Below are 20574 nucleotides of genomic sequence, written 5' to 3'. Positions count from 1 at the left end.
GAGTGATAGCCCAAGAACGAGATATTACCTCAAAAGAATGCCTCAACTGCAATGAAACTCAAATCCAAGCAAAGCCCTTTGATCCAAGCCTCTTCTCCTTCAAGATTTCTTCAACAAACACCTCCCTAAGCTCTAAATGCACTCCACTCTTCTTCAATCACGCTTTCTAGGGTTTCTGGACTTCAAGGGAGATCAAAGAGACTGGGGAGAGGATATAATGTTCTTTAAATAGGGCTCATTCCCCGGATTTAGGGTTTTCTCCACTCAACACCTACTCGCCGAGTCCATCTTTGGACTCGCCGAGTAGGCCACCTGACTCGCGACCAAAGTCGTGATCCTACTCGCCGAGTCCATCCATGGACTCGCCGAGTTGCCCTTCAAAATTTACACTTTTAGTCCTTCTACTCTACTCTTGCTATTCCGGGATGTTACAATTCTCCCCCACTTAAATTAGGCTTCGTCCTCAAAGCCTACGACAACTCATCTCAAAATACTTCCACAACGCGCCACCTGGCCTTAACCGGACCAGGTCCCTCAAGGCATACCCATCGAGACTCGAACTCACTTTCTCCTTCCTTGCGGTGTCCTAACCACCATCTCAAACCGGGCACCGACTTTACCCTCTGATAACCACAGACAACAACTAAGTACCACCCATGATGCATCACAACTCCAAATCACAACCATTACTTGACCCATATGAGCTATAAATAACTGTGCACCACCCGAATCCCCGATCCGAGTCCAACTCTATCCATCCCATGCTGATAGAAAGACACACTCTTCATAGCAACTCCTATGAGTTCTCTTCATGCAATCGAATGCACATGCTGAACTAGCTCTAGCACCCTCGGGTTAGGAAACCCATCACTCTGAGGACCCTCAAAACATCCATCAGGATGAACCACTGATACACAAATCCTTTACCGAAATCAAGCTGGAAATCCAAAACTCCATATCTACATCCCTTACGAGCCTCTTGTCTTTACAGTCCTGGAATTCCCTTCTACGACCCCACCAGACATCCCCTCATGATGTCATCCCAACCGCCTCCGCACACGCTGCTCGAAAACCACCGTCGAACCACTCCGATCATAACTCTACACTGCCGCTTTCACTTCTGCGAATTTGCACTCCCCTTCGGAATTACATTCCTCCCTCTTTCCTTACCAAGGAAAACCACTTGACCGCCTCGTCACCATGACAAGAGCCACGGTGCTCACCCAACGCTACACCGCCTCCTTATAGCATAACCGCTATCCATGCAACACATATGCCCTGAATCTGCTCGTAAGGACTCTCGAGTCCATGCACCATCACCACTAATCAAGGTCAATACCTGGGGCCAGACCTTCTGATGCTAACACATCACCGCATACTCAATTCATTACTTCGCACCGATCCGATAATACCGCTAGAGTCTTCAGCATGACTGGTCCACCTCACCAGGTCTTCAGTCAAGCTAGACCACTCTCAAAACCCTCAGCCAATCTGGGCCACCCTCCAGGGCTTTCCATTTGGCTGGACCGCCTTTCGGCCTTCAGTCTATCTGACCGCTTAACTAGCATTCATCAATCCGAGTTATCCCTCTGGGGAATCCTCCCATGCATACTGTTCTAGCCCCTCAGGGGTCCCAAACTCTATCTCTATCATACATACTCGAACCCAACCTGATCCCAGGTTCTACACAAGCAATGCCATAGGTCTGTAATCCGCCCGTACGCCTGCTACTTACCTATACCAGCCTGCTCTCGGCTGAAAGGAATACCGCCGAAACCCAAACAGCTAAACAACCTCTCAAGTCTATTGATCATCCGGAGAATGTCCAATTCTCCCCCACTTAGGGCACTGACTATCAACCACCAGCCGCTAACACCGACCTCCCAAAATAATCTTGTACAAAACCCAACGCTTACACGCAGACTGATTTCCACTAGCACTATCCTTCGCAAAACACATTTCCACATTGATCAATCCGTTCAAAAGTACTCATTCCTCAGCTAACCACTCCTCAAACTGAAGATGCTACCCGACATTCAACCAACGCCATATCTCCACTAATCACCCTCACGAATGATAACCAACGATAGCACGAAACACCAAACTATAACCTTACCAAACCTTCAGGGAACAACAGATACCAAAACGAGAACCCGAATCACAATCCATAACCATGCCAAACCCTCAAGGAACACGGATACCAAACGAAAACCCGAAACACAAATCCATAACCATGCCAAACCCTCGAGGAACACGGATACCAAACGAAAACCCGAAACACAAATCCGTATCCATCCATCAAGACTAGCAGATAAATGATACTCCACAATAATCAAAAACAAACAAGACAACGAGGACGAAACATACCCGTAGCTGCGTCCAACACTGCTCTAACCTCCTCCGCTACAAGCTGAAAAGCACGACCCCAAGCCCTTGGGGGCTCCGCTCCACCCTGACTTCTACCTGCGATCCTCAAAATGGCCGGTGTTGGAGCCTGCCCCGATCCTGCAACAAGTTGTGGGCAGTTGATCCTCAAGTGCCCAACCTGATGACAATGATAACAGATCCTCAAATCCCGAACTGGCACTGACTGTCGATAATCCCTCGCATAGTGCCTCTCCTTTCCGCACTTGCGGCATGCACCACCGGACCGACAAACTCCGGCGTGATCCCTCCCACACTTTCCACAAACGTGGCTGCCCTGATCTCCCATCCTGGAATCAACGGTCTTAGACCATTTCGTCGCCGGCTGCGACTGAACTGGAGCTTGCCTCAGCTCACGCAACTGCAACTCAATCTCTAACTCACGCCGCCTGGCGGCCTCCTGCAACTCCAACAAAGTCTCGCACCTCTGCGTGGACACAAACTGACTGATGTCTCCCTTTAGCATACTCAGATATCGGGACATCTGAGCCTGCTCCGAAGCGAACTCAGGGCAAAACATCGCCCTCTCAGTAAACATCCTGGTGATTTCCGTCACTTACTCTGTATCCTGCTTCAGTTCCAGGAACTCCTGAGCCAACCTCTCCCTCTCGACTCGCGGAACATAACGAGTGCTGAACATCTCTCTGAACTGATCCCATGAAATTGCAGCCCTCTGCGCGTCCGAGTATGACCCCTTGGTCAATCTCCACCAATCCTTTGCCCCGAGCCTTAACAGGTTCCGAGCACACCTCACCCTCTGATCAGCAGGGCCTAAACACGTGAAGAAACACCCTTCCATGTCTGATAACCATCTCATAGCAATGATCGGATCCCGAACTCCATCAAAGGTGGGAGGCTCCGTGTTAACGAAGTCCCGATACTAAAAACCCCTACTAGCTCCTCCCCCTGCCGCTGCTACAGCCGTTGTAGCCGCCACGGCAACCGTCTCCGTGAGAGCCGCATAACACTCATCAAAATACTCCACCATGGCGGTCTTGATCGACCCAAACAGTTCCGACAGCTCGGCCCGGAACAATGCAGCAACCTCATCATGCAGGATCTCACGAATCCTCGCATCCAACCCGTGCGTACTCATCTGACCGATAACCTCGGGCGGTACTGACCCATCCGCAACTCCTCCTCCTGCACCCGATCCTGACCCGGATCCACTCCCAGCATGCCTCGAAATCTCCATACTGAAAATATACCAGAAAACCTCAGACTCTTCCCACTATCCCGGGAACCAACTCTCAACCCAACCCTAGAGGTCATGGTTTCCCTGATATGCGTATGGGTCCTGTGCTTTCAGTAGTACGGGCCCATACTACCTTCCACACCTACCCATATTTGTATGAAGTACTACCACAACACCCTAGCGACAAATGTTCATAGCAAGCGCTCGATCCTCACTCCTAGAGGAACACTAGAAATCTCAACAGAGGAAAACCCTAGGCTAGCAGGCATCATAAAACAGGCAACATTATCATGAAATCCTGAAGATCCCTAGCTTAACACTAGCATGCTGTTCTATCAAAGCTCAATAAAACAAATGTCATGAATGGTAATTTGGGGTTACTTACTAGATCCGGCTGATCGTACCTCCGCGTCCTCCTTTTACTTAATTTAAAAACCATTTTACTTTCTCTTTTTAAAACCCTCCTCGATTTGAGACTGGAGTCACACGAGTGTTTCTCCAATTCGCTCAAACCAAGGCTCTGATACCAACTTGTAACGACCAAAAATTTCAACATAATTTAAACTTTTCCAAACAATTCATTTAATAACATTATTACAAAAAGGTTTTCAATACATTACTTATCAGAATATTCACAGGTCCATTTCATAAAACATAAACGCGAGGAACGGTACGATCATGCCTTTGCCTTGCCACAGCCTCCTGAAGAACCTGAAAAACATTAAACCACAACTGTAAGCCCAAAAGCTTAGTGAGATACCCCCAAAATACCAACCACATATACGCCCTTCCAAGCCACAACCTTCCGATCCAAAACATATTGCCTTCCGGCCCATAACATATTGCCTTCCGGCCCATAACATATTGCCTTCCGGCCCATAACATATTGCCTTCCGGGCCATAACATAAAAAGCATACATAACATAACAAAACATAGAACAAGCATGCATATCGGGTCAAACTCCAGTCTAAACAACCCTGTGCACATAACATTCAATCATATAACAGTTCACAGTCAACAAATCGATCAAGCAGATCACATAACATATCATTACCCTAACCAAGATACCGACCTAGCCGATCGCGAGCGTGTATCACCCTACGTCTCAGTCAGCTACTTACACACATACGCCTTTCCAGGCCATGACCTTCCGGTCCACATAACGTAGAATGCCTTCCGACCCATATCATAATGCCTTCCGGCCCATATCATAATGCCTTCCGGCCCATATCCAGCAATACCATAACAAACAACTACCCGGATTTCCATCCGGTAAAGGGTCGGCCTTGGTGCCGTAGACTCTATTGATATAGTGAGGATAACTCACCTCAAACTGCCGACTGAAAGGATAAGATCTCGTTGCTCCGAACTCCGACACGAACTCCTCCACTGAACACCAAAACACTCAACTCAATATATATCCTTAATTACCAAAATACCCCTGGACGACAACTGGTCAACCTTGGAAAAAGTCAAAGTCAACCCCTGACTGACTCTACTCGCCAAGTCAACCCGATGACTTGCGGAGTCCCCAAGCTCAGAACTTCCCTCAACCCGCGACCTAACTCGCTGAGTCACCCCGAGACTCGTCGAGTCCAACAACTCCGAGTCCACTCGCACCCAACTCACCGAGTCATCCCTTGACTCACCAATTCTCGACTCAACCAGAAAATATTGGGACTCTTTGACAAGACTCGCCGAGTCCAAGAACAGACTCGCCGAGTCTAAGGCTATCTTCAATCTACTCGCCGAGTTGTTCATCCAACTCGTCGAGTTCCAACTTATCTTCAAGCAACTTGTCGAGTCCACCCTTGTGACTCGCCGAGTACAACCGGTTTGAATCCAAACAGAAGTATTTCCAGGCCATGATCTAGCCTCCTACAACCCATCCATCACGTAAAGTGGCAAACTTTACGTGAATCCAAAGAGATCTAGGCCTTATTCACTTTAGAGCTAGGGTTTGGGACATGATGGCTTCACTAAGCACTCAAACACAGGAACTTTAATGCACTCTAGGCCTTCAATATTCCAGATCTGAGGTAGCAACCTCAGATCTAACCTCCAAACTCCAAAACATACCAAGATATACTCCCCACAAACCCCAAAATGATGAATCCATATAAGTGATAGCCCAAGAACGAGATATTACCTCAAAAGAATGCCCCAACTGCAATGAAACTCGAATCCAAGCAAAGCCCTTTGATCTAAGCCTCTTCTCCTTCAAGATTTCTTCAACAAACACCTCCCTAAGCTCCAAATGCACTCCAATCTTCTACAATCACGCTTTCTAGGGTTTCTGGACTTCAAGGGGGATCAAAGAGGCTGGGGAGAGGATATAATGTTCTTTAAATAGGGCTCATTCCCCGGATTTAGGGTTTTCTCCACTCAACACCTACGCGCCGAGTAGGCCACCTGACTCGCGACCAATGTCACGACCCTACTCGCCGAGTCCATCCATGGACTCGCTGAGTTGGCCTTCAAAATTTACACTTTTAGTCCTTCTACTCTACTCTTGCTATTCCGGGATGTTACACTTACCCACCTCCCAGGCATCCATAACATATGCGACATATCCTACGTAATCCTGTTGGAGGTAGCGCCTAGCTCTTATTGCTAACCATAAAGCTGGTCCTCGTTGTGGTCTCTCACCCTGAATCACCAGCTCTCCTCTACCAGGTAACGCTCCTTGAACAACCTCAAAACACAATCTCGGTAGACATCCGATGATCGCACTAACCGGTCGACCGCAATCTCGACCTCCAAAGGGCAATCCAGCATGCCCGAAGACTTAGGAAACTTCTTGCTAAGCGCAAGAGAGACAAACGATCAGGTAGCACCCGAATCAAACAATACTTGAACTGGGTTACCGTTCACATGGAACGATCCTAAACAAAATACATACATAACATATCAAAATCACAGCGACATAACATAAAAGCATAAGAAAGAAATCATACCTGTCACCCTATCGGGTGCAGCGCGTGCCTCCTCGGCTGTCAACTGAAATGCTCGGCTCCGCACCACTAGAGCCTCTACCTTGGCCTTCCGGCCATCCGTCACCCGTGCCGACGCTGCCAGTGCTACTGACAATCTATGGCAGTTGGCCTTTTTATGGCCCATCTGATTGCAATGAAAGCAAATCAGGTCTGATATCTGAACCGTGGTGTAACACCGTAAAAATTTGAACAATATTTCACTTTTGTAACCCATAAAATATCATTTGAAATCATAAATAAAACATTGTATCAACATTGTATCAGTACAAAACCCAAAATCAATATATATATATATATATATATATATATATATATATATATATATATATATATATATATATATATATAAACTCCGGTGTGCGTGTGTATGAATCATGCAGGCGCCTTCCCACGATCATCACTGGTACCTGAAACACATAACACATAACACTACAAGCATAAATGCTTAGTGAGTTCCCCAAAATACCACTCTAACACATAATAGACACTCGAGGCTGTAACTCTGTTGACCCTCAGGTCTAGGTGTCTCAGTGGGGCCCTCCAGCCCCAACTCTCTATGGGCCCTCTGGCCCTAACTTTGTGGACCCGAAAGTCCTAACTCTGTGGACCCGAAAGTCCTAACTCTGCAACTCTGAATCATGCATAGCACATATCACAATAAATCATAGCACATAAGTAACATGCAATTACACTGGCATATAACTCTAAAATACTCTATCACATAACTCTGTTACTACACTAGGTAAAGTATAGTGAGAAGACTCACCTCGGGTATCTCGGTAATCTCTGACTCGGTAACGTTGGTCTAACCTCCGCCTAATTTAAATAAATACCCTAATTATTATAACTCTCAAGGCTAGACTATGTCCTCTTATGACACTCTCATAATGGTAAAAGACCATTTTACCCCTCTCATATCTCAAAGGCCCCACAATAGACCATACCCTAAAAGTCAACTCAAAAGTCAACTTTCCGGGTTACGCTGCGCGTACCAAATGTGTAGGCTGGGCATACCCGACTGCCTCTCATGATCAGGGGACGCTACCCAGTACGCGGCACGTACTGGGATTACGCCCGATGTACTCCCAACTTCAACACCTTAACTCTTTTAGGTCTTAAACGGTTAAGATCCACATCCAACTTTTAGATCTGACCATTTCTAAGCCTCTTAAACCATAAAGTCGATGGCTTTAAGCCTTTGCATGGCTGAATAAGTCACTAGCACCCAAAACATTTCATTCTCTAACCCTAGAAAGCATAGAACTCAAGCATGACCTCCTATCAACAACCAAGATGGGAACTTTATGGATCTAGACCTCAAATACCACTGAAAAGGGACAGATCTCAGACCATGGAGCACCTTACACTCATAAAGTCTCCACCTTTAGGGTTTTTAACCCTAGAAATGGCACATGCAACAACAAACCAAAATGAAGAGGAAAGTTTTGAACTTTATACCTCTAAATGCAGCTCCTTTCTATGTAGATCTCAAATCCAAACTTGCACTTCAAGCTTTTAGTCTCCACAAGCTCCTTTCTTCCTTCTTCACTAACACACCAAGGCACTATTAGCTCCAAGAACACACACACTCACTAAGGACGATGGAAGGCTCTCTCTTAGGGTTTTACTCACTGATATGGAGGCTAAGAAATGAGCCTTAGCATCCTTTAAATAGTGCACAACACAGAATTAGGGTTTTGCACCTGGGCCGGGTACGCCCGACGTAACCCTTGGTACGCCCAGCGTACCTTGGCGATAACGCGTTCTTTTTAAGCGCTTAAGTACGCGCAACGTACCCTTATGGTACGCCCAACGTACTCACTTGCTAAACAAATGATTACTCAAGGGCTAAACATGGACAAACACAAAGAACAAGGATGAAAGAAGAATACCTGAATCTCGGGGTGTTACACGTGGGAGCAGGGGCAGTACAATCCCTGCCAAAATGTCCAATCTGTCCACAATTATAGCAGCCAGAACTCGGCCCAGTGAGGCAAACTCCCTCATGTGACTGACCGCACTTCCCACAGTGGTCCCGCCCTTGTTGTCCCTTCAACCTCGCTTCAAATCCCTTGGGTTTATTCACTGAAACCCCCATAACTTGCACGGTCTCTGACTTCCTCTTCATGATGTGCTCCAAATCGAGCTCCCTTTCCTGCACCCTGGCAATCATGGACTCTAGGGTCGGGCAGGTTGAATAGCTGACATGCTCCCGAATATCAGCCCTCAACATATCATGGTAGCGGGTCTTCCGCATCTCCTCATCCCCCGCATATTGGGGTACCAACAATGCTCTCTCTCGGAACTTGGCGGTGATCTCCACCACGGTCTCCGTAGTCTGTCTCATATCCAAAAACTCCCTGGCTAGCTGCTGAAGCTCCACTGCTGCTGCAAACTCAGCCCTGAATCTGGTCACAAAATCTGACCAAGTCATAGCCTTGATGATTGGGGCTCCCAACGAATCACCAACTAACTCCCACCAATCTCTTGCTCTATCCCGCAGACATCCCACAACAAAGCGGACCTATGACCCTTCCAGGAAGAAGCTCGTCAACTGCGCAGACTCAATGTATGCGATCCATCTCCTGGCAGTAATGGGCTCCTTCACCCCGTGGAAATCTGGCGTACTACTTCCCCGGAAGTCCTTGAAGGACAGCGGCGTGTACCTGTCTGGCTGGATGCCAAATCACTCTTGAATGCCCGAAGGCGATCCTCCATCAGCTCAATAATCCCCTCCTTGATCGACCTGAAGATGACTTGGGTCGCATCAAGGATACCTCTTGTGATCTCAGACACGATGAACTCGCGTAGCCCGTCATCAACCTGCCCGGAGCCTGATCCTGATCCTGATCACGAACCTGATCCTCCTGCTACATGTCGCATGATCGCCATACTGAAAATAAACACATAATGTCAGGATCATACATACCCCCGTGAGGTCTCATGCACTCTCCAAGTTTCATGGTTCCATCTCGGCCCTCCTTGACTCGAGTACGGATCCTCTGCTTCTAGTAGTATGGGCCCATACTACCTTCCACATCTATCCGTACTTTCCCCAAGGATTGCTTCAACTTCACCAAGTCCGTTTACCGATACCCTTTCCTACCAATCTCATCCTAGTCTTTCCTAGGGCACTCTCCAACCTACCCTCCTCCATCAGCTGCACTAGGAGTCCCTGCTTCCATTCCCTAACTAGCTTGCGAATACTGTTAAATATCCGCTCGCTAGTTAGTTAAATTTAGCCAAGACCCCTTAAGCACAAAGCAAGCAGCATTCGTGCAATTAGTAACCACATCAGGCATAACCTAACCAGGCTATCCTACCGTTGACTAAACAGTCCTAGCTTACACCTCATATAGCAGGCATATAAATATACAATGCATCCTCTAGGTCCTTAGCCCTACTCTAACATACAGTTCTCAGAATCATATATCAGGCATACAAGGCATCCTTCTATATGCCTAGCCCTAATCTAGAATGCAGTTCTCAGAATCATAAATCATACACATAACATAACAAGTATGGGTATCTGGGGGAAAGCTTACTTGAGCTCGGCCGGTGCCACGCATCACATAGCTTGTCTGTTCTCAAAATTCCTTAACTTAAAATTTTAGAAACTGTTTTCCTTAAAAAAAATCTTTTAATCCCTCAGTTTGATTCCAGACACCCCCGAGGATGTGTCCGAATCCCTCAAACCAGGGCTCTGATACCAACTTGTAACATCCCAAAAATCGAGGCCAAAAATTTCATTTTAAATTAAGTAGTTCATAACATAATTTACCAAACATTGCCAATGTCATATCAATTAATACATAACAACGTGTCTGAAAACCATATCATCGAAAGTAACAAAATCAGAGTACAATCCCAGAAAACGCCATGCGAAAATCATGTGTGTGATGCGCTGCTACATTGCTGGCTCCTTTCCCTTTGACGAAGAGGTACCTGAAACCACAACCAAAATCTGTAAGCACAAAGCTTAGTGAGTTCTCCCATTATACCGCGTACCATATAATATCGTCGGTATCTTTCAACCAGTAACTATCATCGGTATCTTTCAACCGGTATCCGCCACCAGTATCTTTCAACCGGTAACTGTCATCGGTATCTTTCAACTGGTAACTACCATCAGTATCTTTCAACCGGTAACTGGGGACTGTTTCACCCCTACCACTAGCATACAATAGCCAGATATAAACATACAGTCAGACATATCGGGTACTGACCTACCCATTGGTCCTAACGACCTAGGCCAGGGAAAGACTATTCCCTTGCCACTACCACTAACACATCGTTCATATTACGCAAGCATATCTAATAACCAAGTCACAAAACCAAACCAAGATAATTATCGTAAAGACAATTACCTACTAAACATCCCTGTTGGTGGGTCGTCATTGTGGCCGTAGACCCACTCCTACTAGAAGGTAACTCACCTCGATGTCGTGTAGTGTCTGAACTGCCCACGACATGAAGGTCGGCTCCCCTCGACTCCTCAATCCCTACACGATAATCCTCAAGTCATCAAACATAACATATGACCCTAATCAGGGTCAATACCATAACCAGACAAGGTCAACCTTGGTCCAAGTCAACATCCAGTTGACCTGACTCGCCGAGTTGGCCCGCCAACTAGCCGAGTCCACACTCCACTAATCTGATACAATCTTGACTCTGCTCGTCGAGTCTATCAAGAACTCAACGGGCTCTTCTTCCTTCAACTATCGTGACTATCTTCATCCGACTTTCCGAGTTCTTCCTTCAACTCGGCGACTTCATCTCCCTCATAAGAACATGTCCAGACTATGACTCGCCGAGTTCTAGAACAACTCATTGAGTCTATCTTCAAAGGTTGGGAGATTTCCTTGGACTCACCGAGTCTGTTCATACACTCGTCGAGTCATAGGATTCTCAGGTCCTTGTTCGCGTCTAAACATCTACGAGACTTTCCTCCCTAACAACCGGTCCATTCGAAGAATGGATTCGGTGGTCATTACACCTCGACTCTCTGAGTCCCAAGAACAACTCGGCGGGTCCATCCTTGACCATTACTATGCAGTCAATTTAAATGGGTCTTAACACACCAAAACCATAGATCTGGCATCCTAATGTCCATTTTATACGTAAAATTCCAAACTTGGTGCACATGCATGGGGTTTTTAGCTCAAAAATCCATAAAAGGTGCTCTACAATGTGCATGGGGCTCTCATGGCCATAGAGTTGGCACCTTTATGCCATGAGACCCCTCAATAACTCAGATCTGAAAGTAGAACTCCATGAATCACTTCACAAATCCAGAAATGGCTTAGAAAGCCCTAAATGCACCCAAAATCTAATCCCTAAAGATGAACAACCAAAAGAAAGACCAAAAACAGGGGGCATTTACCTTGATTGAGCTGAAGATGGAATAAGATCTCTAGATCTACAAGCCCCAACTCGAATTCCCAAGCTTCCCCCATCCTTCCAAGCTTCACAACCACCCAAAAACAACAAAAATGGCCTTAGATCACTCAAAGCGGCTAGGGTTTCAATAAGAGGTGTTCTGGGAGCATAAGGGACAATAGAGGCTGCAATAAGTCATTTAAATAGGGTGTAAACCCTCAGATTTAGGGTTTCCCTCAAACAGCACCTACTCGCCGAGTGAGTCTCCCGACTCGTCGAGTAGGTCACTTAAAATGCTCGCGGATCACGACCCTACTCGACGAGTTGGGCCTCCAACTCGTCGAGTCCCAAAGAAAATACAAAAATGCTTTAAATTAAATGCATACCGGGAATCAAGTGTTACAATCAAGGTAGTAACCATATTTCTATGCGTGCCCGTTCATCGTGAAAGTCATATTAGGTGCTTTGTCGGTCCAAATATCGTTGAAAATAGGAGACTGTCCAAGAAGATTCATGTTGTTGTTAGACCCCGCTACTCCGAAAAAGGCATGCCATATCCACAAATCTTGAGATGCAATAGCTTCTAGGATGATAGTTGGTTCACCTATATCTCCTCGAGTGAATTGACCACGCCATGCATTTGGACATTTTCCCCAAGCCACATACGTACAATCTAAACTGCCAAGCATACCCGAAAATCCGTGCCTCTCTTCATGAGCCGAATATAATCTCTCAATATCACGTTGAGTAGGTTTGCGCAAACATTGTTCGTGAAAAACCTCATACACACATGCAGAAAACCAATCTACACATTCAACTGCGGTCCTCTCGGATACTTTCAAGTATGCGTCAGATGGATCAAATGATATACTGTATCCCAAATACCTAAGAGCAACCGCACATTTTTGTATACTACTAAAACTCATTCTTCCTCTAGCGTCGGGTTTTTGTTTGAAAAATTCATAACGAGATTCTAAAGCATTACTAATACGTAAAAATATAGCCTTATTTAGACGGAAACGACGTTCGAAAGAGTCGTCATTATAAAGACAATTATCGGCAAAGTAATCACGTACCAACAAGTCATGTGCGGCTTGGCGATCACGATTGACGACCTCCCTTGTACGAGCAACATTCGAACTTTCGTCGTCATGAACATGTTGCACAACGTTGAAGAATGTCTCTACGAATTCTAGATCGTCATCTAAGTAAAAAGTTTTTAAGAATTCCATGTATTTTGTGGAATCCATGTGCATGTGTTTTGTAGTTTTAGAGAATAAAGGTTAGAATGAAGATGTAAGTTTTGGTGAAAATAAAAGATTTATTTATGCGTATTGAATTGAGATTTAGAAAAAAGGCCAAAAGACCATTCAATGGTCAATAAACCAATGACCAATCAACTTTTCCTTTTAAACTCGTCGTCGGGAACACGAAGAACAATGACCACGCCCGACCACGAAATGTCGGGGTGGTGTGCACGAAATTTTTTCGTGGCCACGTGGACCACCGATGCTCTAACCGGATGGTCTAACAATGGTCTAACAGATGGTCTTGCCACATGTATTAATCCCTTCGCCAATCCCACCGTCACCCACCACCACTATGTCGATGAAAAGTCTATTTCTTCCGCAATCGGTGATGCGAGACAAGAGGTTATTTCAATTGTATCTTCCACCTTTTGTTTCTTTTTTTTTCATGCGAAGTTCTGATTGAACAACCACTACCACAATTATCGATTTGTCTGTGAACGTCGCCACCATGAGCTTTTGGGATGCTTCTTCTTTCTTCTTCAGGTATGTTGTGGTCGAAATTGATCTTACATATCCATCTTTTTTAATTTCTCTTGATTTACTACATTTAGCTTACTCATTTTTTAGGTTTTATCTGAAAAGTGGCGGCGATCAGAGTGCAACAACAAATTCAAGAAATCGACCAATTCTCCAATCACAGAAGATGCAGTCATCACAATTTCTTCTCATCCCCCATCTTCTTCTCTCTAGCCACCGCCAGCAGCTCTCCGAACACCGCCGCCACCCTTATCGACTTAGCTTCCGATATCTAATCTCCACCGCCGACAACTCTCCGATTAGGTAATGATTTTCCTTTTTTTTTTTTTATCATATATGTCTATAAATCTCGATATGTCCATATCTGTACTGGTTTCGTGTCTGATATCTTAATTATCTGATTTGCCAATTCTTTGCGATGCTAGAAATACTAAAGAAAGGCTTATCAATGACATAAGTGTACCAAAGTCGACGCCATTGACCCGAGATCAAGAACAAAAGTCAAAAAAGGATGGTGATCAACAAAAGAAGAAGATTAAAAAAAATGATCAAAAGATTGGGGGTTTCGACATCGAGGAAGAGAATTTCATTGATAAAAATGTTGGAAGATTCGATTTTGGGTAACTAGAGTTAGTGGTTTGATCTATGAGAGGTTTTTAGAATGGTGTGCAGTGGGTGATTGCACCTCATGAACTCCCTGTATAAGCTGGCTATGCAGTATCTGTATTCTTGATCAGTCACACAGTTCTTGCTCTTTCTGAAGCAGAAATCTTATACTAGGTTCTTCCATTGAATCTTGATTCTTGTCTTTTTTTTTGTTTTTTAATCATTAAACTGATATATATATATATATATATATATATATATATATATATATATATATATATATATATATATATATATATATATATATATATATATATATATATATATATATATATATATATATATATATATATATATATAATAGATTTTTATTTTCTAATTTGCAGATGCAACTATGTGAAAATTCACATACTATATGGGTCGAGTACACACCAATTCAAGATTCTATCAAATCTGGTGTTATATCACATAATATGGAGTGAGTAGGATGAAATAATTTTATTTTTAACCAATAAATTAATGACATCAAATCCATATCCTTCTTAATAAATAAAAATATTTTTGCCACATGTCCTCTTCTCATTCATTTGGACACATAACATTTTTTAGAATTTTAGAATTTTCTATTTTCCACTTGTCATTTTATTGTATTTTTCATTTTATTAAATTAAAATTTCACTTTTAATATGTAAGATAATATATATGTAAGTTATTTATTAAAAAAAGTTTATATATGTATTGTATTCAATGTATTAAAGCTTTATTAATTTTAATAATTAATTTTTTTTATTTTTCTTATAAATTCAAACTTCTCAAATTGTTAAAATTTCATATATTTTTTTTAAAATAAACCAATATAATACATGGGTCTCCCACCTAGTTGTAAAATATAAATACAGGAGAATTTGGATCTATTTCTGAAGAAAAATGGCCTTCTCTTGGAGCTTAGTGAGGCTGACCCTCCAAGGTTATTTATTCTATTTTATTTTTATTTTTATTTTGGTACCAATTTTAAAAAAAAAATCCAGGTATTTATGTCTTTTCACAAAGGGTTTAGGTCATTTTTGGTCACTTAACTTTTGATTTTGTGCTCATTTGGTCACTTAACTCTTTTTAAGTTTTAAAAGGTCATCAAACTTTTGACTTTGTGTTCATTTAGTCACTTAACTTTTGGTTTGGTCACATAATTTTTAGATTTGTGCTCATTTAGTCACCTAACTTTTAAAATTCTGCTCATTTAGTCACTAAACTTTTGAAAAAAATTAAAAGTTTAGTGACCAAATGAGCACAATTTTAAAAGTTAGGTGACTAAATATGACCAAACCAAAAGTTAAGTGACTAAATGAGAACAAAACCAAAAGTTTGATGACCGTTTAAAACTTAAAAAAAGTTAAGTGACCAAATGAGCTCGAAACTACAAATTAAGTGACCAAAAATGACCTAAACCCTTTCACAAACATGGGTAGATGGATAAACCATGGGAAGTCACTCACATGTCTTCCTTCCTCTTCATTGCACTGTTTTTATATATAAAAATAAAACTTTTATTGACTTTTTTTAGAGCAATGTGATAAAATATATATGCTGACGTTTTAGGGGACCTGGTAGATGTAATCATGTTGCAGCTCTTAATGAGGATAAATTGGTTCTTGTATTTGGAGGAACTTCAAAGTCTTAATCTTTGAATGATTTATACTCACTTGACTTTGAAACGGTGTGTATAAAGCTTTGTTTATTCATCTGATTATAGAAATTTGATTTTATTATTCTTGAAAAATATTCATCTTTTTGTTTCGGATGATGTGGTTTTCATCCATCACCTCGATCTGGTTGTTGTGGAGTGTTTGTTACGTGGGACTAAATGCTACATTGCAGGAGGTGGCAACAGAAGAAAAAAAAACGCAAATCTTCTAATTTATAATTTCTAAATATAAATAAAATCATAATTCATCTCTCTTAATATATTTTTATTGTCACATTTAATAGGGCATGATGATATCTTGAAGCTAGAGTGGCTTGTTATTCATTCCCTAGTTTGTATTTAACTTTGACTTCAAAATATGGCATAAGGCATATATTATGATCTGTAAGATGTATTTAGTTTTGTTTTTTAAATAAATTACCGGTTTTAGGTGGCTTACCAAATCTAACGAACCAATAATTTAATAAAAAAAAGTCAAAAGCTTTGATCATTAAAGACACATAATTGTTGAAGTTAGTTGAACTACATAACCACCTTCTCACTCGGTTCAAAATTCTTCCATCTATAAATTTCTTTGTTTTCTTTGTTTTCCTTCACCCTATCAATACAATCCATCTCCAGCCACAAACCAAAACTTGATCCTAAATATGGCTTTCCGATGCTTAATTCTGACCTTAGCTCTGGCATTATGTTATGTGGTGGCACCTGTTTACACTCAAATTAACACTCCATGCACCCCATCAATGATAACTACCTTCACTCCATGTTTGAACTTCATAACCAATAGCACCACAAACGGAAGTTCTACACCAACCTCCGATTGTTGCAATTCTCTCAAATCCATCACAAGTAGTGGCACAGATTGTCTCTGCCTAATTGTTACAGGCAGCGTACCCTTCCAAATTCCCATCAACCAGACCCTTGCCATCTCTCTGCCACGTGCATGTCGCATGCCCGGTGTGCCTCTTCAGTGTAAAGGTTCGTATATTGATACAACAACATTTTCCTTTCAACAAAAGTATCGTTTGTATAAGAATCTGTCGTGATTTTTTCTTACCATTTATGTTTTCATTTCAAAATTTGCAGCTGCTGCAGCAGCTCCTATTCCTTCTTCGGCAGGTAATAGTCATTTCAATGTTCTCTTAAAACGCTTCTTTTAGGCTTGTGTATCAACCCATTCAGAATAGTTATTGCTTGTTTTGAAATGGATAGGGCCAGCTCCATCTCCAGGAAGTAGTTCTACTGTACAAGAGACGATGACACCAACCTCAGCACCTGAATCAAAAACAACACCAACTTTGGCACCACAATCTGATATGACACCAGACTTATCGCCACCATCTACCGGTGTGGACACTACCAATCAAGGGAGTCGTCCCACCGTAACACCGTCAGCTGCTGCTTCCAATTATGTCTATTCACCGTTTATTCTAGTTGGGACTGGAGTAACCTTCATAGGGTATTTCTTGTTCTAGAGAGAAGATTTCTCATGTAGTCATCTTCATATGGTTTGTCATTACATTGTATTTAAAATTATTCTTTGAGTAATAATTTATATATTGTTTTATCATTTCATTATATTTATGATACTTGTTTGAAGGGGTGAGGTAGAATAATAGCAACAAAAAAATTCAATACCAAATCATTATGATCAACAACAAAATCAATCATTAATATTAAGTCGTAATAAACATCTCTTATGTTAGGAAGTACCAACGAATATGGGAAAACAACATTTAAATATTATAAATATACAATCGAAGAGCAACTAACACCAAGATCTATGGGGAAACTGATAATATGGAAAAAAACCAACGCGGAGGAGACCATAGAGAAAGATCAACAAGTAAAGAATGTAGTTACAAAGCAAGAACTAAAGAATTACAAGCTTCAAAGGGTCGACATGTGTGTAATTATGAGAGAAATTAATTGCATGTGCATTCCAATATAAGACCATCCCGTGCACACCTTCCCCATTCTTCTTTTGTGGAATGCTCGTGGTGGGCTTTGTAGACACCATGGTCGATCACACCCAATAACAAGCGAGAGACATTAATTTATCCGTTCTTTGATGTTTAGACTAACGGTTTCCAACAGCTAATAGGTATAAAAGAAAAAATATCAAAATTTTAAAAGTAACCTATAAATTTACCATTTCAAAACATTATTTTTCACACAATTCTTTTTTTCTTTTATTATATACGTACATAAATTTTGCAATCTCTCTATCACGGAAAAAAAAATAATAGCCCACCTGTGACATTTATTAGCCAAACTTAATATAGTTAAAATCTTTAGACACATTTAAACATAATAACGAATGTGACAATTATTAGCCACATTGGAACAATATGACCAAACCGCAACAAATTTATTAGATATATGGTAAAAAATTATGATGGTTTTTATAAGAGACGATAGATTATTATATGGTCACACGAAGTAAATGTATATGCGGTTGTACATGGAACAAATATTGACATTTGAATGTAGTGTAGCTAAAAAGTAATATATGGCCACATTAGTTATTTGTGTGTCCATACGGCATTGTTTATTGCACACCTATTAAAAGCAACAAAACAAATAATTATAAGTTTTTTATGGTTATGTTTAATTTATTATGTATGTATTTATCATGAAAAAAAGAAAAAAATGTTATAGCCACTGTTAAACTTGTTATGCGTGTCTAAAACATAAATCATATTTATAAAAAAATATATTTGTCATTATAAATAATTTATTATTACTTTTTATGATTTTATCTATGTCCAAAAATAAAACATAATCATCATTGAAAAAATACTTGTATGTATTTAATGGTCACTATCAAATTGTTTTGTGGATTATTTATTCATTTCATAGTTGATTATAAGTAAAAAAAAAATAACCACTTGGGTTGTGGTAACTTGGTAAGGCATGTGAAAGATATTGTGGATAACCTATTGACCCCATGTTCAAATCCTGGCACCACTCAGCCCTTGTGACCATGGAGGTTCGCCTGCAGTGATTCCAGGGCATGAGGCAAAGCTTTATGTTTGCAACGGGGGATTAGTCGGTGCGCGAAAGCTGGCCCGGAAACCCTCGTTAGGGAAGTTCCCTTTCCAAAAAAGTAAAAAAAATATTAATAATCATAAAAAAAATACATGAGACCTTTATCAATTTAGGAAAAAGAAAAAGTGAGAATTATAAGTATTATATGATTACGGTTTAATGAAAAAAAAAAACTTAAACTACAAATGTTGCATGGTTACGGTCTAAATTTTTATATGTGACTAAAAGTAAACAATCATCGTGAAAAAAGAAAAAAACATATGACTTACTATTTCATGGTTACGGTTTAATTCTTATGTTTGTCGAAAATGAAAATTTTTCATGGTAAAAGAAATTAATTTGTGGATATAAGTATTATACTGTCACTTTTCTATTTTATAATGTGTCTAAAAATACATAGTTCATTATGATAAAAAAAAATGACCATAAGTAGTTTTTTTTACCATTGATACTTAATGTTTAATTGATCATAGACGAAATAAAATAATATAAATTCGTAGAGTTTGAATGGAAAATAAATTATATCAAATTAAAATGTCAGCAAAGAACTGTGAATAGTATAATTACAAAGAGAGAAAAATAAACTATAATCTTATAATTAGAGATATCCATCACTAATCCACCATTTTGTTAAAATAATAGTGTGGAAATAAGGTTATTATTGCCAAGGTTGTGCCAAAACACCAATGAGACTAAAACATCCCAAAAATATGATTGAAAATTTTCATTTTAATTCAAGTAGAAACAGTATTCCAAAACATTGTTCATACAACCCGATAGAATAAATATGTCAAACAACATAAAAATCAGAGTATGTCACATAAACAGAATCCATATGGTGTGTGTGAATCAGTCAACCCGAGTCATTCCCCTTAGAACCGAAATTACTTGAAACGAAACTAAAAATCATAAACACAAAGCTTAGTGAGCTCCCCAAAATAATACATACCATATATAATACATAAACAGATAATGGGTCCAACCTTGTCATCAGGCCTCGCCCAATATCGGACCCCGTCCGGCATCGGGCCCCGCTCGGTAAATTGATTGATCCCCGTCGAGTATAAATATAACATATATCAAGTAAACACATACACATGCAATAATCACAAAGATACATAGCATACAGAGTGGTCACCGGTCCCCGCCCAACATCGGGCCCTAGCCCGGTAAGCATATAAGCACATAACACATGCAAGAGTCACGTAGACAGCTAGCATACTAACATAGCATAAACATGGGATGGAATTGGTCCCTTCGACCCACTAAACCCAGTGAAGAAACTCACCTCCGAATTTAGACAATAGCTGAATAGGTTTGGGCTCCGAATACAAGCTCTACCTATCACCTAGTAAGAACAAATCCTTAGATACAACTCAAGATAACTCGATACTCCCTATTAGGTCAAACTAGGTCAACGAAAAAGGTCA

At 41.3% G+C, this 20574-nt stretch overlaps 2 protein-coding genes across 3 annotated transcripts; one reads left to right on the top strand and one right to left on the bottom strand.

The window, feature by feature from the left end:
- Positions 1 to 12423: 12423 nt before the first annotated feature.
- LOC111920728 (uncharacterized) lies at positions 12424 to 13248 on the bottom strand. The gene has a single exon (XM_023916288.2). It carries the CDS (start codon positions 13246 to 13248, stop codon positions 12424 to 12426), a length of 825 nt encoding a protein of 274 aa, XP_023772056.2.
- A 328-nt stretch (positions 13249 to 13576) lies between these two features.
- On the top strand, positions 13577 to 17671 carry LOC111920746 (non-specific lipid transfer protein GPI-anchored 20). Of its 2 annotated transcripts, XM_023916310.3 has the most exons (7): positions 13577 to 13791; positions 13876 to 14088; positions 14211 to 14565; positions 14778 to 15358; positions 15988 to 17071; positions 17180 to 17212; positions 17306 to 17671. In XM_023916310.3, the coding sequence occupies exons 5-7, from the start codon at positions 16741 to 16743 to the stop codon at positions 17566 to 17568; spliced, it is 627 nt and encodes a 208-aa protein (XP_023772078.1). In that variant the 5' UTR covers positions 13577 to 13791; positions 13876 to 14088; positions 14211 to 14565; positions 14778 to 15358; positions 15988 to 16740; the 3' UTR covers positions 17569 to 17671. The 2 variants fall into 2 exon arrangements, with proteins under 2 accessions (XP_023772078.1, XP_023772077.1); XM_023916309.3 differs by lacking the exons at positions 13577 to 13791; positions 13876 to 14088; positions 14211 to 14565; positions 14778 to 15358 and having other exon boundaries at positions 15675 to 17071.
- Positions 17672 to 20574: the final 2903 nt, after the last annotated feature.

This window comes from Lactuca sativa, chromosome 2, assembly GCF_002870075.4.
Source record: "Lactuca sativa cultivar Salinas chromosome 2, Lsat_Salinas_v11, whole genome shotgun sequence".
NCBI classification, from domain to species: Eukaryota; Viridiplantae; Streptophyta; class Magnoliopsida; order Asterales; family Asteraceae; genus Lactuca; species Lactuca sativa.
This window is presented reverse-complemented; position numbering and strand designations above follow the sequence as displayed.

Coding starts and splice junctions, on each gene's coding strand:
- LOC111920728 (XM_023916288.2), bottom strand. CDS start 13,248: ATGGATTCCACAAAATACATGGAATTCTTAAAAACTTTTTACTTAGAT.
- LOC111920746 (XM_023916310.3), top strand. CDS start 16,741: ATGGCTTTCCGATGCTTAATTCTGACCTTAGCTCTGGCATTATGTTAT. Junction 17,072..17,179: donor TGTGCCTCTTCAGTGTAAAG/GTTCGTATATTG, acceptor CAAAATTTGCAG/CTGCTGCAGCAGCTCCTATT. Junction 17,213..17,305: donor TCCTATTCCTTCTTCGGCAG/GTAATAGTCATT, acceptor TGAAATGGATAG/GGCCAGCTCCATCTCCAGGA.